The following is a 24,806-nucleotide window of genomic DNA, read 5'->3' as shown; positions in this document are numbered from 1 at the left end:
CTGGATGCACTCATCCTAGAAGGAGAGGCACCAGAGATGAAGAACGAACACCAGAGGAAGTGAAAGGCCGGACTGGAAGCAGCTCGGGAGTTCAGAAGCTGGTACAAAGCTGGATTGGCAGCCTCTGGTCGCAGCTCGTCAGCATTTCAGTGGCGGGAAGATGGGCTCTGCCGCGGTTGAACTACAGTAGAGCAGGAAGAGAGCTTCGTGGTCAGCAGAATCTGAATGCCCCGAGTCGAAGAGGGCTTTGAGGAGCCGGACGAGACGCCAATCCTTACAGAACTGGCGTGATGGTGGCAGCTGCAGGCGCGGACATTTCTAAAGCCAGGCCACGGGATCCTGCTGGTGTGGAGAAACTGGGGTGGCCTGGCGGGAGGTCGAGGTGGTCTGACGGGCCGGTGGAAAGGACTGCCCAGGTTGCAGATCCTCAAACTCGTCCGAAGACAGAGGTGGAAGCAGAATTATTCCTCTTTTTTAAGTCTTAAACAAAGGATTTCAAAAACAAAAGGTTCAAGCAAAAGGGTATTTTTTTAAACAAAGGGTTTTTAAATAAATAATTTTAGAAATGAAAGATTTAAACAAATGTTTTATATATATATGTACACTTGCACAAAGTCAGGGATTTTGTAGGCATATAGTCAGGTGTATGATTAAACAATTATACCAAAGAGGTGCTAATGATCATCAATTCAGTATGTAGGTTGAAACACGATCATTAACTGAAACAGAAACAGCTGTGTAGGAGGACTAAAACTGGGTGAGGAACAGCCAAACTCAGCTAACAAGGTGAGGTTGCTGAAGACAGTTTACTGTCAAAAGTCATGCAACATGGCAAAACTGAGCACAGCAACAAAACACAAGGTAGATATACTGCATCAGCAAGGTCTCTCCCAGGCAGACATTTCAAGGCAGACAGGGATTTCCAGATGTGCTGTCCAAGCTCTTTTGAAGAAGCACAAAGAAACGGGCAATGTTGAGGACCGTAGACGCAGTGGTAGGCCAAGAAAACTTACTGCAGGAGATGAAAGACACATCATGCTTACTTCCCTTCGCAATCGTAAGATGTCCAGCAGTGCCATCAGCTCAGAATTGGCAGAAAGCAGTGGGACCCTGGTGGCCTTCATGGAAGACTTGCGGCCAAAAAGCCATACCTCCGATGTGGAAACAAGGCCAAGCGACTCAACTATGCCTGAAAACACAGGAACTGGGGTGCAGAAAAATGGCAGTAGGTGCTCTGGACTGATGAGTCAAAATTTGAAATATTTGGCTGTAGCAGAAGGCAGTTTGTTCCCGAAGGGCTGGAAAGCTGTACACGAATGAGTGTCTGCAGGCAACAGTGAAGCATGGTGGAGGTTCCTTGCAAGTTTGGGGCTGCATTTCTGCAAATGGAGTTGGGGATTTGGTCAGAATTAATGGTCTCCTCAATGCTGAGAAGTACAGGCAGATACTTATCCATCATGCAATACCATCAGGGAGGCATCTGATTGGCCCCAAATTTATTCTGCAGCATGACACCCCAAACATACAGCGAAAGTCATTAAGAACTATCTTCAGCGTAAAGAAGAACAAGGAGTCCTGGAAGTGATGGTATGGCCCCCATAGAGCCCTGATCTCAACATCATCGAGTCTGTCTGGGATTACATGAAGAGAGAGAAGCAACTGAGGCTGCCTAAATCCACAGAAGAACTGTGGTTAGTTCTCCAAGATGTTTGGGCCAACCTACCTGCCAAGTTCCTTCAAAAACTGTGTGCTAGTGTACCTAGAAGAACTGATGCTGTTTTGAAGGCAAAGGGTGGTCACACCAAATATTGATTTGATGTAGATTTTTCTTCTGTTCACTCACTTTGCATTTAGTTAATTGATAAATATAATCTATTAACATGTCTATTTTTGAAAGCATTCTTACTTTACAGCATTTTTTCACACCTGCCTAAAACTTTTGCACAGTACTATATATATATATATATATATATATATATATATATATATATATATATATATATATATAGATAGATAGATAGATAGATAGATAGATAGATAGATAGATAGATAGATAGATAGATAAATAGATAAGGTAGTGTTTGACAGACAGGACAGCAAGAGGGGAGCCTCGTCTGCCCCGTTCTGGCCCGGAGGTTGATGTAGCATGCAGGGTGCGAGGCTATTGGATAGCTGGCAAAGAGAGAGCTTCGAGGTGGAAAGGGCGGAGCTGCACCTATTCTTTGCTGGTTTCCGCAGCAGCGCGCGCCTAGAGCTGGAAGTAAACCGAGAGAAAGAGAGAGAGAGATGGAGATCCCTCTCCACCGCCCCCAAACTACACCTAAAGGCTAACATTATATGTGTGTGTGTGTTTTGTGTTGTCAATAATGTGTTATAGTGAAAACTGAAGGTAATTTATCTCTTCCTGTAATGTGGGTATATAAAGCACCTGATTTGACTTCAACACATTTTTTGTTTTCAGTAATGGCAAACTCTATCGCTGTGGCTTAAACAGTGCACCAGTAGGACGGTGATCCAAGATGTTTCAATCAAAGATGTTTCATTTTACAACCGAGATAGAATTGACATGTTCTATTAAAAATAAAATAACAATAACAAATTAGCTATCACAATATTTATCTTAACGGTTTTATGAAAATAAAAATAAAAAAAAACAAACACACACACACACACACACACACACAGGGTGTATTATTGGGACAATCTGGAAATATCTTTTTATGCATAACCCCCATACATTTCTTAAAATGTAACACATTGTATTGAAGGAGGTCCCACATTAACCTGTGATCTAGAATGCGACAAGTACATATTTTTAGGTTTTGTTCAGGCTTTCAATGGTGACCAGGCAGAACAAGACACATATCACTTACTAAACTCCCTCAACAAGATTTATTTCTCCGCCATGCTACCCATGAGAATAACATCTATTTTGAAATGAGCAGTACAGATGTTGTCAAAATTGGGTAATACCTTTAGCACTGCATCTTGAAATCCCTGTTGAGGATGTCATACAATCCACTTATGATCAGCTGATGACAGAGCTTTATTAGGCTAGCTGCTCACATGGTGGAATCAACCTCTTGACTTCACATACAGATACACTTCTCTGTGGCTTCTCCAAAGCAAATCTGTTTTCAGATCATCTTTTTCAAAATGAGCAAGGACTTATAAAAGCAATGCATTTATTATGCATTAATTCTGTTTGGTTTGAAATTGTTATAAAGTGCACTAAGGCTATGACAAGGGTCTTTTTAAAAACATTATTATTTTTGGCCAATTAAGAGTGTTATACTCATCAGACTATGTAATGCTACCACAATATACTTAGGGTTAAAAGACTTGGAAGTTGCTAAAATGAGCAAACTATGACTCGACATATAACCCAAAGAGTAAAATGAGCTAAAACCTCATAAAAATAAAGCATTTTGAACTCCTGAAACAGAAAACTCAGTTTTATTGGGATTTCTTCTTTACTGTTCATCCAAGGGCAATACTTGAAAGTCTTTTCTTCCGTACTAAAATTATACAAAGAAGAAGAAGAAGAAGAAGAAGAAGAAGAAGAAGAAGAAGAAGAAGAAGAAGAAGAAGAAGAAGGACTGTTGTCCTCTTCGCCACTTATTATTCTAATAAGGCACTGTTAAGTATTCAATTTACTGGAATTACAAATTACATTCAGGGTATTTTGTCCCTAGTGGGGTTCCATCAGATCCTACGTGTTCACATAGTAAGAATGGGTCTGTACATCACAGTTCACATTATCTGTGAACAAACGATCATTCTTAAGGCTTAAAGAATATTACAGGCTGCACCACAAGTAAACTTTTTATATGAAGTGCTTGAGAATTTAGGTTTGGAGTGTTTCAGAATCCCAGCACTGAACAAAAGTGCAGCCAGCATTACAGAGCAACTTGTTACAGTTAAAGTGCGCTTTCAAAGACAATGAAACTGGGGTCTGTGTCTTTTGACCTGGTCGTGGTGTGCATCTGAGCATTCAGCACAGCATTCAGGCGTCTGCTTTTCAGATATACCTGAAAAAAGTACACAGAACACATCATTAATTAAAACAGCTGATAATTTATCATTTGAAGGCTTAACATTAAAAACCAGCATGTTATATAGTTAATAAGAACAACAATGTAACTATTATGAAGACACTTTGCACCAGCGCAAAACAAATGGAATGTATTTCTTCAAATGTAAGTGGGATGATTTGCCAATACTGTGACAATAACATCGTCAGTATTTCGGAGAGGTGCATTCTTTCCATTTTGAATTTTATGCCAAAGCAAGCCTCATTGTTACGAGCCTTGAGGCTATAATATACTTTAGTTAATACTCTCTTTACAAGTTACATTGAAACTGGGAGTGTGGTTACAGCAGTACAGGAACACAGTGCCCAACATTCAATGGGACAATGGGAGAAAAACAAATCTATTAAAGAAAAAAAAAAGTTACATTGCAAAGCAGCAAAAAGTAATTTCGAATGCTTGTGAAAAATGAAAAAAAAACAAAACAAACAACCAACAATAGTAGATCTACTCCTGACACTTGGTTCCTCATTCAAAGCACACAATAGATTTGGAGATTATTATCAGATTATAATCCCAATGTATTTTAACCCTGACTGACAACTATAGAAACTTCACACTATTTATGAAATGTCTCAGTATTTAATAAGTGGTACTAGGAGGTTATGGGAGTAATCTGATCTGTGGAGGGAACCGTACAATAAAGAAACGAGACACAAGTGCTCCAACAATGTCTCAACCAGGCAACTACTATGCAGCATTAGGTTATACTAAACAATAGGACGCTATGCAGAGTCTTTTGGAATCTAGTATTTTGCCAAATTCTGCCTGGGCTTGAAGAGATACAGCTTTTCTGATAAATGTGTAAGAGGGACAGAAAGGAAATTAGATGATGCCAAGTTTGTCTTATTCCACAATGACCAGTTTAAATTGCTCTATTGCATCTGTGGTTCCTGGCAGATGCACATGAAAAAATCACACTGAATGATGAATAGACTGTTATCTGAAACATATTGGAAGGAAAAATGCATCACAAATGAATTGTAATGAAAAAAAAAGATGAAAACTATTGTGTAAAACCCATATAAACTTTACTATAATCCAGTTACATTAAAAGAGACCAGTCCTTCAAAGATATGGAGGGAATGAGACTAGCCTACAAACTCCACTTCAGCAATATAGTTTGGAATAACACTTGAACATAGATAAGACCATATATGTTAGAAAAGCTGTGAACCTTTCAATACAAACAAAGTAAACTCTCAGCTCTTCCCAAAAACACAACTGCTACGCAGTGGAGAATCGTGACCTCTGCCTGTCTAGGCTACGGCTGCCCACGGCAACAAAACTGTGTGTTTCCACTGCTTGCCTAAGCAAGGCTATTGGGTCAGGTTCTGCATCTTATATTTAATGTTGACAAACTGGCTAAAAGGAAGTGCATCATCATATAGGTAAAGCACACACATGACATTTTCTTTATTTTTGTTTAAGCTTTACTCTATTCACCGATCAGCTGATAACCTTTTTGAATTGAACAATTTCTATCCTGCTTCAGCACACAAGATACAAGTCTGGCTGTTTGTTTGGCTGTACTCTACTTCATAACCAGATTCCTTTCTATTAAAGAAACAGCTGCTTGGATTTGTGATGATTGCTGCTTTTAGACTCTGTACAGCATGCCACACAAACCCAAGCAGCTGTTTCTTCACTTCATGGTAAATCAGCCCAATCAACACCACCGACACTCACCTGTGGAGATCTTAATCAATGATAGAATAATTTGTTTGTGCAGCTCGATTTGCTACAAATAAAGCAAAAACCCAACTACATCAACAGATACATCCAAGAAAAAAAAGTTATATTTTAAAGAAATTTACAATACGACAAGTAATGTAATTAATAGAGTATATGGTATATTGTACACTTAGTAGCATCATGTTAACAAATTATGGGCAAAATTAGTGCAAATATATGGTATCCGCAAAAAGGTGGTTTATAGCAGGCAGTGCCTCTCTGAGTAGCAATAGCAGACACCCTTGCTTCACAAAATTTGGTTTGGCTTCATAACACTTTAAACATCTTGTTTAAATACTGGGTTGTGCAAAAGAGATCTAAGGTATTGAGAGTTGCAGTGAAAATGCTGTGCAATGAAAAGTGAGTGGCTAAGCCAGACTTCCACGTAATGATAGCCTATGTGATGCCTTACCTGTTTGGCTGTCTCAAGAAGACCTGCAGCTTCAGCTTTGCCAGTCTGCTGAACCATCTTATAGAATATGCTGTCATTATTTTGCAGAAGAGCATAGGGCTCATCATATTCATGTATTCTTCCTGCATCTAAAACCTGTAATCAGTACAAACATGTATAAGCAAAAGTTTTTTGTTGCCCTCAACTCTTTAGTTTGATTACCATAACTGGTACTTCAGATGTCTGTTAGTTAGCTGGGAATAATAAAATACATAAAAAAACACACACACACACAAAGTAGGGTACTATAGTTCAGCTTGACATGACTCACATACATGAGATCCCTTTACTGTACTATTATACTAAACATAGCCATAGTATTTGAAATCGAATAAGAGTTTAAATTGCAACCTTCTATAAACGTGTTTCGATATAATACATTAAAAAAAGTACTTGGCACGCGAACAGTTTTGATTGTTAGTCATTTTTACACATATTTACCCTAGAGATGGCTATTATCTAGGCTAGAATGAACTCCACACAGGAATAATGTCCATTCTAGGCTGATAGGAGGAAGGTGTTTATCTGCATATGGGTTTGAATGAACTTCCACAGTGCTCAAAGTCATTCCCAGCAGCAGACTGGCAATGGGATTCAAAATCTTTCACAAGACGCAGAACAACGAACACATACAGGAAGGAATTCAAATGGTACTTTATATAGCTAAGGCTCTGCTATCCAAATATAAAAACTCCCTTCTATCTTTTTTTGGATGACAAAATGTGAGAAAAATCAGTGGCCTGCTGGCAGACCACAAAACACTGCAGTGTGTATTCACATGTTCCCTCATGCTGAGCTCAATCATTATCATGCTGAGGTGGTTATATAATGGAAACCCGTCTGCAGGTAGGTCTCTATCTACCAATTACTGTTTGTTTGCTTTTGGACCTGTATATCATTATATAATTATGAGGACAATGGAACAACAGTATGTGGCAATTTGTGTTTTTAGCTGCCATGTACAGTGTAACATATAGCACTGCTACTGGTACAGACAAGTACATTTACAAAAAGTTTAAAACAGCTCTCCTGTTTCTAACTGTATTTACTGTGGCTGTAATGGGGAATAAGTCCATCATATCTGTATGTACTCAACACTACCTGTAAAGGTGGATCTACACAGGAAGCAAGCAAATCATTTAGAAGTGAATGGAAGGTATGGGTACGTCTGCACCGAGTGCTAGTGAGGCGAGCGACCAGTCTGGGTGAAGCGAGCTATTCCAGAGGACTAAAAATGTTTTCTATTTTTCCTGACAGTCGTGAATGAAACAGACCAATCAGAAGCAAAGTCAGTTCCCAACCCACACACAAAACCACACCCAGGATTAGCATCAGCCCTATTTCCAGTCAGTCCCAATCCCTGCCCCAAGCCAGTTCCAGAAGAAGCCCTGCCTGCAACAGCTTTAATTCAGGGTAGACAAGAAGGGGAAATTATGTAAATAGTTCTTTGTGTACTGTTTTGTGGGCATAGGGGTGTATTGTGTTGAATTACTGTGAGCGTGATTGTGTGTGTTGTTCCTCTTCCCCCTGTCAGCGGGACCTCTCTCTCCTGGGTGTGTGGTGATTTCACCTGTCATTTAGCTCTCTCCTGGGTGTGTGGCGACTTCACTCTCTCTTTGGTGTGTGTGTGTTGGCTTCACTTGCTTTTTTCTATAGCCTATGTGCTGTGTGAGTGGTGTTGTGAAGGAATGCAACTGAAGGGGGTCATGGAAAAATTGCTATGTAAGACAGAGACAAAGCTGACTATTTGGGTGGGAGAACAGCGAGAGTGCTAAGGACAGGGTACCATGACAGTTTCTGCTAAAATATTTGCTTTTGACATAGATACAATATTTGCTCGCATCGCTCGCTTCCAGTGTAAAGGGACTTGATTGAGGGAATCAGAGAACACAGCTATGCATCAATTATAAATACCATGTCGCAAAAGTGTGCCGTCTCTCATGAATAAACCGAAAACACTTTCCCGCTGTCAATGTCATTTGGTCTTTCATGTTGATAGAATATGAAGTGAGAACCTTCCATGGTCTCCGAGAAGGATTTCTTTATTTATTTTCACATTTCTAGTGTACATCCAGTTTTTTCTCCCTCTAAAGTGTACAGGGTGTTAATTTCTATGCATATATAAAATAATAACAAGAAACATATTACATATTTAACAGACTCTTACCAGTATTCTATCACTGTCAATAACAGTGTTAAGTCTGTGTGCAATGGTAAGTATTGTACATTGCTCAAACTTTTCGCGAATCGTCTTTTGAATTAACTCGTCGGTTCTATAGAAAAGAAATAAATTTTAGTCAATCATAGGTCACATTTTTCAATTTACACCTTGCATATCTTAAAACTTTAAAAAGAATAACAAAGTGACAAGTCAACCCTACATAGTCAAACAGAGAATATTTAAAACATATCTGTATTCCTGTACTTTGATATGTGTTAGCTTCTGTCAAACTGGTTAGTGTGTAGTGTGTGATTTTTACATCAGACTGTAAAAATCACAAACAAATTAAGATAACTGAGAGTGACTATTTAATGACATCACTGCATAACATTTCCAAAACCATCAATTACCTGGAACACTTGTTGTAAGTTTGGTCATTTTAAAAGCTGATAAAACAAGCTGTGCCATAATTAAAATTGAATCTTATGGTTACAGTCAGTTTGAAGGTCTATTAAATGAATGGTCCATGATAGAGCAGGGAAACTTCAAACATTGTGCAGACCCCATGGCCAGGTCTCACTTGTTACTAAAGATGACTGTTGCACTGTAATGTTTGCACAGTTGCATGCATGTTGAGCACACTACCTTGGGTCCACATTTGCTGTTGCCTCATCAATTATCAGTATGCGCGTTTTCCTGAGGATTGCCCTGGCAAGGCACGTCAGCTGTCTCTGCCCAACACTAAAATTTGATCCAGACTCAGCCAGCTGTGTCTCCATCTTACTGGGCAATTCTTCCACTACACCCTTCAGTTGCACCTGTACAAAGAATACAATTACAATTATCAGCAGGTATCAAAACACCAGGATCATTCCTCTCTCTTTCTACATTCCCTCTATTCAGATCGAGGGACCGTGAGCGAGAACAATGAGCTAATCAACTAGTCTCTAAAAAACAGAAATCAGCATGCCATGTCCTAACTGACTGACCAACAGGGTTACAAAAAATAAAACAAACAAAAACATAAAAAGGAACATTCTTTAACACAGAGTAGGACTGGATTCTGATGAACTTTAAACAATTTATAAAGCCCTGGGTAAAGAGGTCGACGCCAGGATCGACTCATGAATATCAAACTAAAACTGTAATAAAACTTTAAATGACACACACGTTAATGCTTTGTGAATAGGGCCATATGGTTATATACCTGGCTATGATCCAGGTCACTAAATCCATTCAATACAGAGATCATCAACTGCAAATGGCCAAAGATCAGGAAAAAGAAACTCTGAGGGCAGCAAGCACCTGTGTTCCCCATCTTATTGATTGTCTCTTGAGCACATTCAACACATCCCTTACATCTTCACTTCGGCATAGCACAAAGCAGCCCCCCCCCCCGAACAGCCGTGTGTAAAAAACTTGAGAGTGTGAAGAGATGATTCAAACACAAATCATTCCTCCAGTACCTCTTCGAGTGTATTCCACAGGTCCTCATCAGTGTGCTCATTAAATGGATCAAGGTTCTTTCTCATGGTGCCAGTAAACAACACAGGGTCCTGGAGAAAAGGAGGAGTATTAAAACACAATAGCATCCCAAGGGTGATGTGAAATGGTACTGACAAGTGGAATACAGCTGCAAGCAGGGACTATGCAACATTCCATATCAAATCATCTCACCGCCATTCACCATTTAGTATTCAGATGAAACTAGGCAAGTTGAGGAAAAAACAAAAGCATAAAAATCACAGAGATCACGTGTGATGGATAAAGGGTTATGTATCAGAACCTGGAAGTGATGGGATTATACGTGATGCCAATGTAAAAAAACGAAGAAAAAAATGAAAAAAAAAAATCTCCACTCCAAGAGTAATCTTATACAATGCAGTCCGTTTATAAGAATCACATCCGTCCCTGGTGTTTTGATTATTATAAGTGGACCGATAGAATTACTGTGGTGCAGAATCAAACTTAGTATAAGAATGATAAGAGCTTGTTCCCTGGCTGCAGTGTAATGGGTTCGCGACTAGATGTCATGAGTCGCTGCATGTATGCACGCCCACGAAAAATCCATAGCTGCTTTTCTTAACGAATTATGGAAAATAGTCGGTTAACTGCTTGTAAAGTTAATGACACCTGGACAGAAATGGCTTAGCCGATAGCTTTGTGATGGGCGTATAGAGGTGTAAGGAAGCAGAAGTAACAAAAAGAAACCAAAAACTACTGTTAGTTAGTGCTCAAGGTGAGAGCTAGGTTTATTATGTTTGTTTTATTAGCGGTTGTTTCACCACCACAGTGTAAGAAAAATAAAACCAACACCGGATTAAAACTGTAAATCAAGAATCCAGCCTAATAATTTATACTGCCCTGTCACGAAGACGGCCAGAGTGGGTGACGTCAGACCAGAAACAGGAAATAAACGACAGAGAAAGAGAGGTGGAGTTTGGTGGAGCTGAGCGAATGGTGGCTATGGGCATGGACTGGGCCTCCAGCCCAGCATTGTCCTGGATCCAGTCCCCCAGCCTGACGGCGTCTTCTGACATTTTTTTTGTTTTGTTTTGGGGTTTTTTTCCCCCACACAAAAAAAAAAAAAAAAACATTTGTTTTTTTTTCCCAAAAACTGAGTTCCCTGCTCTGGTCCGTGTCTAGGAGACGCTGGTAATCCCACTTCTAAAACCACGGGTCACAAAGACGGCCGGAGTGGGTGATGTCAGACCAGAAACAGTAAATAAACGAGAGAGAGAGAGGTGGAGTTTGGTGGAGCTGAGCGAATGGTTTCGCTCAGCATTTAATAAATTAACAGACAGCCAGAAAATAAACGGTTGTAACAATCACAAAAACACAGGACACGGCACATTCGCCAAAACAAAAGAGACAAACAAAACGGACTAACACTACACAAAACACGGTGAGCAGATATTTTAACTTTATATTATTAATTTATTATTCATTACCTCCGTCTCCAATCCCATTCTCCACTCACCGAACACCCAACCCAGAGTGGGTGAAAACATGCAGCTTTTATGCAGCTGTACCGAGACTCGATTAACAATCAATCATTCAATTGGAGTCACGGTACAACTGCACGTGAATTAATAAAGTGCAATTCCCCGTGCTCACATATTATTACATTTTACTTGCACGTGAAGTGCTGTGCAATCCTTGTGCCTAAATACTAATATACATTTTAAACACTCGTGTTACAGAGACCCGTTTATATCCCGTGTACCAATGACTATTCACCAACATTAACACACAACATATAATACACACAGGGGCGGGCACTTTGCCTCATGCCCTCGGCCAATCTGTTTCATAACAATTAACAAAAGTGTGCCATCAGCAGTTTAAATACAATATACAGATGTCAATGGTGCTCAATCACTGAGGACAATACATCAAAACAAGTCCTCGTAAGCAGCATGTTATACGATCACAGTTATGACTTATGTTTACTCAAGGCTGCAGAATCCTATTTTACTACAGTATACTTGAGACAATCATCTTGTGTGGGTGCCTAGTTAAACTGCCATGTAGTGTTACGTGTAATGGCCTTTGAATTAAAATGACATTACAGTGAAGTATATTACTGTCATGACTACCACTGCATTTAAACATCTATGGCTTACTGTTACAAAGATGGCTGAGTGGAGACGTCAGAACCAGGAAATGAATACACAAAGAAAGGACAGATGAGGTGAAATGATGAAGACGCTTGCTTGTGTCGGTTTAATGCAAATAAAAGGTTTAAACAGACAAAAGGCAGGACACTGCACTTTACACTAAAATAAATAGACAAAGAAAACAGACTATACTAAACAAACACGGTGAGCAGATCGACACACTAACACACACGGTGAGTTTAAACAAACAAGTATCATGCTGGTCCCACCAGCACGCAATAGCAATTGATTATAAACTCTTACTCTTTCTCCTCCTCTCTCTCCCGTTCCCTACTCACCGAACACCCAACAACCCAGAGTGAGTAAAACGTGCATCTATATATACTGTTGTGCTGGGATTCAATTACCAATTAATTATTCACTTGAATCCCACCACGTGAATTAATTACCTGCAACCTCGTGCTCACACATTAACTACTTTAAATGCACGTGAAGTGATGTACAATCCCGTGCCTAGATACAATTATACATTTTTAAACACATGTGAAATACAGACCCATTTACATCCCGTGTACCAATGCCTATACACCAACATTTAACACACCACACGCAACATATACAGAAAATACACACGGGCGGGCACTTTGTCACACTTACTTATTTTCTGTTGCGATGCAAATCTCACAGTTTTTCATTAAACGGAGATGAAGAGTGCTACCTACTCCTCCTCACCACGCCGTCTACATGCATATCACACAATAACATTGCTATACTCAGTATGTATTCAATGAACGTGTATTCACTTTATTGAAGCACATTTTCACTAAACAGAGAACCCAAACAACATACCTGCACAATGCAGTGGCGTAGTCACGTTTGATTACAAACAATGCAGTTTTTCTTGCATTATTGCACTATGCATGCTGCATATGTGCCTAATCACGCGAGATGTGATCAAATTCAAATAAAAAAAAACAGCTTTTATTGGCTGTACACTACGTCACTACACTTAATCAAGTACCGTATTACTTGTAGTCAGTTTTTCCCAAAAAGATTCTTATAAGCGGATTGCTTGATTTACAAGCAGATTATTTTATATTGGTTAGTACAGGAATGATTTGGTCCCAGTGGTTTTGATCACTACATGCGGTTGATTCTTATATTGGCGATTCTTATAAAAGAACTGCACTGTATCTTTGAAATGTTTTCTCATTCAAGCACAAACTAGATATACAAATTCAAAATGTTCCAGTCACATGTAGCATGTAACATGTAAAAATGTGTGTTATACATATTTACGTACAGGCACCTCCATATAAATTTGTATTTTGAATAAACTGGTTCTCTAAATTTGCATTCCTTGCATCCCTTCTCTAGTTACTGATTCTTAATATGTCTGTAGTTTGATCAAGGTCAAGCAATTGGAGCTACATTGAAGAAGAACAAATAAAATACTTTTATTGCAGTATGCACACACACTTTCCCCGCCTGCATGTTAAACAGCTAACAATGTTTCAAAATGCCAAACTCGCTGCTGTAAATCTAGGTCGACCGGTTGATAACAATAAAGTTATGTGACTTTATTTAAATTGTCAAGTCTGCCAAACATTTTACATGTGGACAAATACAGAGTTGATTTGTTTAAAAGGAGTAACAAAATATGATTGGAGGCTTTCCATGCTATCGTATTATTTGCTCATTGTTTCGTAATTGTAGCACCTAAAGTAAACACATTTATTACCTGCTACCTTGACAAGTAGCAGAATTTACAATACTTGAAATGGTTATAATGGGTGTTTGATAAAACATTAACAGAGAAGTATTGGCCCGTTTATGTCCTGTAGATAAACGTAGTGGCAGGACACGTGGTTTGTAGTCAAGGAAACTCATCTAAGAAAACAGTCAAACAATTAAAATACAATTTCAGATTGAGAAGTCTTGGCCAGAACAATGAGCAATCTTCATTTGCAAACTGCCATACACAGAATTACAGTATGACGTCCCCGACTGACATTAGACATCACGTTAGCTGTTTGAAACAAATATTTCTTCTCAAACAGATAGATTTTTGGGGGGTCAAAGCATAATGAATTTGCCACCCTGTAACTTGCATTCACTTTTCCCAACACTCAACTGCCATGCTATTTAACCAGCTCAAATCCAATGTTCATTTTAATGAGTCCAGGTAAACCTGGAACAAGAGATTCTAACAACAAGAGATTCTGTTCATACTAAGCCTGCTCTTTGCTACCCAGTTCATGTATATGTTGATGTCATTTCTGCACATTGAATAGAACCTGAAATGGATTTAGTTTTAACAACATATACTATTACAGATTTTATCATAATACTAGATTGAATCTCCGAAGCTACAGTACAATACACAGGACCTATATTGCATGTAGACTTTTTTACAGGATAGTGCCTTGAGCACATGCTCACACTCATGAGGGCTCAAATGATAGGGTGGGGAAGTGAAACTCTAGTGGGAGAAAAATTGTCTTAAACAATGGGACCTGACATGACAGGCAGTCCATTCAGCACAGAGAGAGTAAAATCACCCTGGCAGAAATGGTATCGAATGACTGGTAAATCACCACTGTGCAGGGTCTTCTTCTTATCATAACAAAACCATAAATATTATTTATGTTCCTTTGGTATAATATTTGGGCACAATCCCCAATAGTTGTGACTTCTATGTTCATAATGGATGCTTGAAAAAACAATTAACAATTAAAGATTGTCTGGCATATAGATAAACACAGTGTCATGATAAGTCTGTTGTACCAGGGCATGTTTGTTTTCTGATTTAATATTAGTCACAGCAATAAATAAATAAATAAATAGATAGATAAATAAATAAAAAAGGTGCTTACGCAAGATTCAAGGTGTGCTTACAATACACTAAATTTACTCTTTAAAAAACACGTGTCATCTCAGATATGACAGGAGAGACAATGTTTACTGGGAGTGTCATTTCTTACTTTTAAAACAACAGGCCTTAAAGTGCCAATCAGTGGAACCCAGCTGTTTGGTTAAATTATACTAATACATTTGTAATTAATACATCATTTCTTGAAAATTCAAATTCATCTGCAAGTGTCCCTGAAAAAGTGTACAGACAAAAACAAAACCAAAAAAAAAAAAAAAAAAAAAAAAACGAGCACACACAACCTTTGTTAACCAGTAGCAGAAAACAAGTGCTTCTTTATATAAAAGGGAAACCTTATATGCAATACAACTGATACCAGAAACCCATCAGGGCCATGGTGAAGACCTTCTTGAACTCAGAAATCCCCAAAGACATCTGAAACACTAAACAATTAGGCTACAGCAATAAGATCAGAGAAGATTTAAAATATTTAAAAATGTTTCCACAAAAAAGTATCTTCCGTCACCAGCTATTTTTCATGGTGCAGGAGTTCATCCACTGAGCTTACCAAAAAACATTCCCAAAGGGTGGGATTTTCTTAATATGGTCCCACATTTCATAATACGGAAATACACACACACACACACACACACACACACACACACACACACACACACACACACACACACAGGTTACCAGCTTGAGAGAGTAGCAGTACTGTGCCTTGATGAAGTGCTCAGTGTGCAGAAACAAAGCAGAGCCTGCACTGGGCTGCAATCCAGTTGTGTTGCTTTGATGGAAACAGAATACCAAACTCCCTGCATTGAATTGCCTTTCGTCTCACAGGTGAAGCCCTTCTCATGGCACAGTTGCCCACAACCCTCTGACAAGCATGGGATGAAAGCACAAAAACTCTTACATTTCAGGCAATTGCTACTTCCTTGAGCTTCTGTGTTTAACAAAATCTTGATGTGCACTGTAATTTTGAAGCCAGGTAATCTGTGACATAACTAAAACCGAAAGTTAAGTTGGTTCTTAACACGTACCATCCTTGTGATTTACTTTGTTGGTACACTTGGCCACTCTTGTGACACTGTGGGATGTTGGTGAAGTCCAAACGGGCAGACCTGCTCTAACAACACCCCCACATTGTTACTTTGGCCACTCTTGTGACACTGTGGGATGTTGGTGAAGTCCAAACGGGCAGACCTGCTCTAACAACACCCCCACATTGTTACTTTGCGTCAGCAGGGTACTCTACCTGAGGTATGATTGACATTTTCGTACGAAGATCATGAAGTCCAAGTTCAGAGGTCAAAACTCCGTCAATTCGAATACTGCCATCAGGTTCAGCCAGCCGAAACAGGGCAGAGATGAGAGAACTTTTCCCAGCACCCGTCCTTCCAACTATACCGACCTACAAGACAAAAACAAAAAGGAACTAGGAACTGGAGTTTTAGAGAAAGAAACATGAAGTAAAACAGATACAATCTGTTTCATTGATCTAGCTAGTGACTAAAACAAGATGGCAGGGAAAATGGGTCATTTGTAATGGACAGCACCTGTAATGGATTTTATTTAAGAGAACCAAATATAACCTGTATTTATGTGGCAAGAGGTTAAAACAACGTGGCACGGACAGTTATATTTGTACTGGAAAACACTGATAATGAAACTTAACCGAGAGAATCATAGTATAAAACTGTGTAACAAATATTACGATAAATGACGTGCCTCTGTATTCAGTGAAATAGGACATCAATACAGGAGTCATTAGGCCAGAAGTCAAATTAATACAGTGGTGCCTAAAATCACTGACATCCTCCTATCTTTTCAATGTAAATTGATATCACATTTTTAAGAAATGTGGAGATCAATTAACTTTACATGAAAATTCTTCTAAATATGTTTTGTTTTCATTTATTATTATTATTTATTTATTTGTTAGCAGTATCCAGGGCTACTTACAGTTATTACAAAGTATCACATTACAAATAATAGCAGTTATAGAATACAATAAAAATCAAATGAAAGCAAGTTCAAATGAGAGAATAAAAATTACAGTAAATAACAAGCAAAAACAATGTCTGCATTTTAAACAAAAACAATGTCTGCATTTTACAATGCAGACAATTACATTTGAGAGTGATTGCAACTAACAGCAGTTAAACTTACAAATATTTGGTTATATGAGTAAATTCTATTAAGAGCAAGTAGTAAGTATAATAAATGGATAAGAAGAATGACTTAAAAAAAGAGCAATTACAAAAAAAACTTGAACACAGTTACCTTTAAGAGAAAATTAAGTACAAGCTACAGAAAGTATAATCATGATTGAGTAGTAGTAGTAGAATATAGCAAAGTGTGGAGCAGTTAAGTACAAGTAAAAGATGATGCCAGTACTGATACATTTGGGAAAACCATCTCATACTAACAAATGACCATGCACATATCCAAACCCTAGCAAGTGGTTCCCATAGTAATCAACAACCAAGCCAATCAGGGGCCATGAGCTAGATTCTCATAACTTTAAGAATGAATGGCCATACCCAGCTTTATCACAATTTATAGCTGTGAAGGTGTAGGAGTGGAAATAAATTGAGTTTACTGTTTGATATGACAAATACAGATGTCCGCATCAGCAAAAAGTGTCCTATTATAAACCACAAAACAAAGAAACGACAACAAAATAACCTACAATGGCAAAAAAATAATAATTAAAATCGAGCAAAAAAACACACTAGTTATACAACACTGCAAAACAATCAAAGAGGGCCAGTTAATCATAGATCAGTCGTGAGCCTACTGATTGTCATATTTACACACAGAATAACCAAACATGTTTTTTCTCTGTGGAGCAACAGGTGTCATAGGTCAGGTAAAGATCCTCAAAAGAGACACCTGATTCTCTGCAGAGAAAATCATGTTTGGTTATTCTGTGTCTAAATATGACACACATACTTATACCTCTTGCAGAGGCACTGTCTTCATGAAAGAGTAATAGGACATACTGTGGTAGCAGTGAAAAAAGGATGATTAGTATTTGAAATATTTTTAGTTTACGGGATTTAAAAACCTCCAACAATTTAGATGGGGGCATCTGTTCGCCAAACAATGGCAAATTGGTAATTGGAGGTTTTTATTAAGTACTAAGTATATATATATATATATTATATATATATATATATATATATATATAATATATATATATATATATATATCATATATATATATAACATATATATATATATATATATATATATATATATATATATATATATATATATATATATATATATATATATATATCCCATTTACAACGTACCTGGGATATAACGTACACACTTATATAAGAACCAGTATCATGGAACCGAATAAAATCGTATTAAATCCTGTTTAAACTCTCCTTTTAGTACAACTCTGATAGCGCATACTTCGTAATGGCATGCAGTGGTCTGTGAGGCAGATATTGTGTACTAGTAGCCTACTTCTTGCTGTTTGAACTTGACCTTGCTCTTGATTACTGTAATGTATGCAGTATAATCATGGCCCGCACAAAATGATAGTCAACTTCACTCAAGGACAAACTGTACATTATTGGACAAATCTCAAAGGGACAAAAGCACAACAGCTGGGGTTGTCCAACAGCACAGTGAAGACGATCTGGAAGAGAAGGGGGAAAATCCAGTAGGTGAGCGACTCTTCAACCCTCACTCCTGCCTGTAAACGAATGTGCACGTCTGTGTATACTGAATTGGACAAGGCTCTGCTCAAGTGGTCTAAACAATCACAAGATGCAACAATACCACTGAGTGGTCCACTAATGATGGAAAAGGCGAACCAACTAGCAAGGCTTTTGAACGTTCCAGCTTTCTTGATAGCTTCAAATTCCGCCACGGGATTGTTTTAAGAGAATTTGCAGGGAGGAAAAAAAGTCAGTTGATGTTGCAACATGCAGTGAGTGGACAGACATAACACTGCCAAACATATTGTCAGCATACGATCCTCAGGATATATTTAACGCAGATGAAACAGGACTCTCAAGATGCTGCCGTCACACTTTGTGCTTCAAAAGTGAGCACTGTTCAGGGTGGAAAAACGCAAAAAAGACAGACTTACTGTTCTTTTGTGGTGTAGTGTGGCTGGTGAAAAATTATCTATTGATCATAGGAAAGTCTAAGAACCCCAGATGCTTAAAAAAGGTCCCTCCCCTAAGGGACCTTTTTTTAAGCTAACAGAAGACCATGGTTGACGGGAGACATGTTCAAGCAGTGGTGCCAGAAATTAGAATGCCAGAATGGTCAAAGAAACGCAAAATTGTGTTAATATTGGATAACTGCCCTGCCCATCCAGCCAACACAAACCTATCTAAGATTAGAGTTGCATTTTAACCACGTAACACAACCAGCAAACTGCAACCCATGGACCAGGGTGTTTATACAGAGTTTTAAATGCCACGATCGCAAGATCGTTCTCAAGTTTTAAAAAAAGCAGTCGTCGACAAAAGACTTCTTAAAGTAGTGTACAGGCAATGATTACTGTACCTGAACCAACAGTTTGTACGCTAATGTTTATTGACTTGTATATTACTATTATTATTATTATTATTATTATTATCATTGGTTTTATTATTTCTATAATGTATTAATTACTGTACTGTATTTTTTTATTAATTATTACTAATTACTATACAGTATTATTCATTACATTAATTACATTATCATTTATTTTTTGTTATTTTTTTATTAATTCATTTAGCTGAGCATCTTTATCCAAGGCAACATAGAATTACTGTATTAAATAATTAAAATACACAATGTTACATACTGTATAGTAATGTACAGTACCAGTTACATGTTACATTGTTTTATATTGTTTCTACTGTAATAAACCAATACACTACATACATTGTATATGTACATTAATCAATTAGTACTGTACCAGGTTTTGAATTTGGTGCTGATTGGCGGGTATGTGCATGTACCTGGCTATTACATACGTCGTTTACAGCACACTGTTTTGACGGTCCCAAGGCAGTGTGTTGTATTGTAGTTTCACTGTATACACACATACATACATAATTGTAGTAAAAACTTTACATAACCCAATGGAAATTTATAATTTCTAGAAATTTCTCGAAAACAAAGAATTTTAGAAAAAATCTTTTGTAGCAAACGTTTTGCTTTTGTGGATGAACCTAATTCTAAAAAAGTCTAGAAAATGCTGGATTGTAGGTGAACATTCTTAGAGAGTATAAAAAGGTTAGACATAGGATGATTAATGTCATTACCAAGAAGTCAATATGGGAAAAAGTAAAGAGCTGAAGTAAAGAGCTATCTGAATTATTTATTGTCACAATGCTCCCTCATCTGAAAGAAAAAAGTTTCTTTCACCAAGAACAAGCAGAAGAATTTTAAGGAAGGTAAACAACAATCCAAGATTAACTGCCAAATATATTCAAAGTGAACTGGCTGCAAGTGTGACTGGGGTTCCCATTTCAACTATAGGTCGAGTATTGCATGGTGATGGTCTCGATGGTCGCAGGCCAAAGAAAAAGCCACTCTTAGGAAAATGTCACAAAATGAAACAAAAATCAAGCTATTTGGTCACGCTGATTGTTGTTATGTTTTGGAGAAAGTCTGGTGTCTGGTGAGATATAGAAAGAAAAGAACACCATAACGGCTGTCAAGCATGGAGGTGGTAATATCCTTCTATGGGGCTGTTCTTCCTCTAATGGCACAAGAAATTGAATTCCAATACATGGTCAAATGGATCAAAAAAGAAAAAGAACCAAGAGCACTCTTTAGTTTAAACTGTTAATAATACAACAAGCCTTTACATTATGAAAAGGGTGCTGTTTGGAGTTGAGGGTTTCTTCAAAAGTTTAGTAAAAAAAAATAGGTGAAAAAATATCTGTATTCATTGTTTTCATTGTCATCAGGCAAATCGCCAAAAACCAAGACACTCTTACCAACCTATAAGTAAAAAACATTTATTAAAATGGGGCATATATAAAAAACAGAATGTTAAAAACAGAACACAAAGCCAGCATGTTGTAAAAAACAAACAGAGACTGCTGACGTGTAGTGGAAATGGATTCCATAAATACAAAAAGATATTGGCCAATCGTCTGAAACTCTCCGCTACAAAACCGTAACGCGCAACTGGATGTTCCAACACAACAATGATCTAAAGAACACATCTAAATCTACTCTATCCGATTGATAATCTTTGGTATGATTTGAAGAATTCTGTGCACAGGAGAAGTCCTTGAAATTTAACTCAACTGGAACAATTTTGCATTGAAGAATGGTCAAAAATCTCTACAGACTCATGCCATAAGCTCATTGACAAACATCCTAATTGTTTACAGAAGTTATTACTGCTAAATGTGCCTCAAATAGCTATTAATTTCATTTTCCTTGTCAGGATATGAATTAGCATTTCTGGAGTTTTGCAAAAAAATTGCTGAAATAACTGTAGACATCTATTTCTTGTAACTTTTTTCCTCATCCACAAAAGCAAAATTTTTGCTACTAAAGAAATTTTGTGTTTGACTTTGCTACAAATGGTGATGAGTGACAGGTGCTTGTTCCACTTATGGTGTTTGCAAAGAGCTGTCAGCACATACACAAACCAACAGGTCTACAGCATCAAAGGAATGCACTTCTTAAATGCGGTGAAAGTCTTTTGAAGGCCACTTGAGATCTGCCCTTTTCATTTCCAGACCATCCAATGCAGAATCCACAGAATCAATTATCATTCATTCATTCATTTTTCAAAAGAAAATGTGTCTGGCCTCAGTGCTGCTTACACAATAAATATGGTGTATTCAGGCCTGCTAATTTTTTTTATTATTTTTGTTATTTTTAGAAAGGATACACATTGTGCATATGCAGTTATACCTAAAAAAAATAAAATAAAAAAATACTAGAATATGAGTAATATGTTATTTCTAATGGATCACTGATGAAGGCACTAGATGAAAACAAGCATGTAAATACTGTATGAAGGTGTGGCTGCTCTGGTGTATGTAAACCACAATAACATGTTCTGATGCTTGGAATACATTATTCAGCATGCTAATTAGCAGTTATATGTTTTTTTTATTATTATTATTTATTTATTTTGTATTAACAGAAGTGCCTTAACCTACTGAAAACACCTGGCAATGTACTTGTTAATGACCTACAATTAGCTACACTGAAAAAAAAAATCAAACTACAAACTGAATAAGAATGTATTGGTTTTTAAACCTTGCAGAGTTAAAAACACACTTCATTCAATTATACCAACTTTGTAGCTGTATGTCTCTGTAAAGTACACATGTTTTTTTGGAAAAGATAACTGCATGAATGTTAGGATACTGGGTCTGGAAATAAATACTATATGCCTGACAGTGTAGTAATGTTTTTTTTTTTTTTTCTTTTAAACAAATGTTTTATTTTTAACACACGGCAGTTTTATAGAAACTTACGTAGTATACCAACCTTCTCTTTGGATCTGAAAACTGCATTCATGTTCTTAAGAACACGTGGCCCATCATAGCTGTAAGCAAAGTTCACTCCCTCGAAGACAATCTCTCCGTGCGTTGGCCAGTCTGGGGGAGGCCGGCACTCCGTCACCCAGGGCGCCTCGTTCTCTAGCTCTGTGTAATCCAGGACCCGCTCCACTGACGTCATCTGAAGGTGGTCGTACATAATTAGTGTCGCATCTTAATCTTCTACAAAAACTTTAAAATGTAAATCCTGTGAAGATAAATCTACAGGAAAAAACTGTACAGTCTTATATTCATCATATGCAAAACAAGAACATTAACATTTGGAATTTACATTGGACTTCCAGAACAACTAGCATAAGTGCACCAATCAGCAGTTGATTGCATTTTATAGTCACAGACATTTTCAAAGTCCCACGCTGCACACGGCAGAATTTCATAATTGAGGTCAACTGGTGTGAAGAATTTCAACGTTTATAGTAAAATTTACAGACAACAATCCTACAACTGGAGGAGTTTTGGACCAAGAGATGTGGATCTTCTCCAAATAGCTGGCCTGTCTTAATTGAGAGCAGTGAGCCACCATGACTGCCTGTAATAACACAGCACAATCTACAATCTGTCAATGAAAACACTGGGGCTGTGAGAATGGAAGCATGGCTTGATTTGTGGTTGAAGGTATGGCTGCCTTGAACAAAAACCTGTGAATGAAGCTGTCAACCAGAGCAAACATTAGCATGCTATAGAACAGCACTGAGACTCCGCATCAGGGCTCTGTATCCATGTACTCCTTACCAAGTCAGAAATCATGGTATGAAACAATGTCTATATACTGTACAAACAAACTTGATCTTACCAGATTCTCAATAAAAACCAGATGGATTTTTTTAATGATTGGACAAAATTTCAAGTTTTATTCAGATTGAATTTTTGTTTGCTTTTTTTGTTTTTGTTTAGGATGAATAACCTGATTCTCAACTTCCGCACTTTGCCGGACACCCCACTGAAACGTTCCTATCAGACTGACAGCGTAGGAAAGGGCCAGACCAACGTCGCCAGCCTTCAGTTCTGTAGAATGGGAAAAAGAAAAAATGGGAAGTGTGTAAACTGCACTGCTTTGAAGGAGGTCATTTTCTGGATAGGACCTAAAACTACCTCGCACAATTTCATTTTCCAAAAATTGTTACTTTTTTTTGGTTTGTTTACAATTATGATTTGTATATAATTTTTTGATGGCAATATTAAGCACAAGGGGAAACTACAATGGTGGGATAACATTTTTACGGTCCCTATTTTATCAAAAACAAAATTGACACCAAGATTGATATACTTTGACATCATTTTTATAACGGATTTGATGAAAATAAAAACTAGATGCAGTGTCATGCTTTATTCAATTAGTTATTGCAAAGCAAATCAGATTTTTTACCATTCACGAGGAGAAGAGATCCAAAGGCAACTGTTGTGACAAAAATTGCACAAAGGCCATCTAGTCGAAGAGCAAACCACCGTGATGTGGTTAAATACAAAAACCAGGACTCTGTGGGGGGGGCGACAAAAAGTGCTGATAAAACATGGTTGTTAATTAAAGAGCTTCAAACAAGCCAATCATTAAAATCAGACGTTAAAGCACTGTGACAGTGAAAGAGTTAATTTTAATTGTGCAACACCAGTAATGGACTATAAAAGACATTAAATAATCGGTTTACCACATTAAGACAATTACTCCATACAGCAGAAATGTAAAAAGTCACATGGCCTCATTATGAGATATGAGGCTTTGACAGTGGCAGCGACAGCTCTGTAAATATAGAGAAAGGATTCATCACAGAATATAGTTATAGTTGAGGGTGTCACCTGATGGCTGCGCACTGTATCCAGGTTGAGCTGCGTTTCCCTGCCGCTTTGCAGTTTTTTGATCGAAATGTTCTCACGGCGAAAACCAGTCACAACCTCAAGATTTGTAAAACTCTGGTTCTGGTTTTGCATGGCTCTGGTTCTGGTTCTGGTTTTGGTTTGCCAAGGCTCTGGTTCTGGTCTGGTTCTGGTTCTGGTTCTGGTTCCAAACGTACCGAGACCAAGACCAAGACCAAGACCAAACGTACCGAGACCAAGACCAAGACCAAACGTACCGAGACCAAGACCAAGACCAAAACCATGACCAAGACCAAGACCAAACGTACCGAGACCAAGACCAAGACCAAACGTACCGAGACCAAGACAGAGACCAAACGTACCGAGACCAAGACCAAGCGTACCAAGACCAAGACCAAGACCAAGACCAAGACCAAACGTACTGAGACCAAGACCAAGACCAAGACCAAGACCAAGACCAAACGTACCGAGACCAAGACCAAGACCAAACGTACCGAGACCAAG

At 37.9% G+C, this 24,806-nt stretch overlaps 1 protein-coding gene across 3 annotated transcripts in view; it reads right to left on the bottom strand.

Moving 5' to 3' along the window:
• Positions 1-3,183: 3,183 nt before the first annotated feature.
• Positions 3,184-24,806, bottom strand: part of LOC121327552 (ATP-binding cassette sub-family C member 4-like) — a 97,498-nt gene continuing 75,875 nt past the window's right edge. Inside the window, exons 23-31 of one of the 3 annotated variants that reach the window (XM_041271635.1) lie at positions 23,857-23,967; positions 23,395-23,495; positions 22,420-22,611; positions 16,191-16,346; positions 9,904-9,993; positions 9,083-9,255; positions 8,444-8,549; positions 6,238-6,372; positions 3,184-4,031 (exon numbers count right to left, since the gene is read on the bottom strand). In XM_041271635.1, coding sequence (XP_041127569.1) covers positions 3,921-4,031; positions 6,238-6,372; positions 8,444-8,549; positions 9,083-9,255; positions 9,904-9,993; positions 16,191-16,346; positions 22,420-22,611; positions 23,395-23,495; positions 23,857-23,967 — 1,175 coding nt within the window. In that variant the 3' untranslated portion in view covers positions 3,184-3,920. Of the gene's footprint in view, positions 4,032-6,237; positions 6,373-8,443; positions 8,550-9,082; positions 9,256-9,903; positions 9,994-16,190; positions 16,347-22,419; positions 22,612-23,394; positions 23,496-23,856; positions 23,968-24,806 lie in introns of those variants that run through there. The other 2 variants (XM_041271636.1, XR_005951577.1) reach the window with 2 other exon arrangements.

The sequence above is a fragment of the Polyodon spathula genome, chromosome 15, assembly GCF_017654505.1.
Source record: "Polyodon spathula isolate WHYD16114869_AA chromosome 15, ASM1765450v1, whole genome shotgun sequence".
NCBI classification, from domain to species: Eukaryota; Metazoa; Chordata; class Actinopteri; order Acipenseriformes; family Polyodontidae; genus Polyodon; species Polyodon spathula.
Note: the sequence above shows the minus strand (reverse complement) of the source record. Positions and strands in the feature narration are given on the sequence as shown.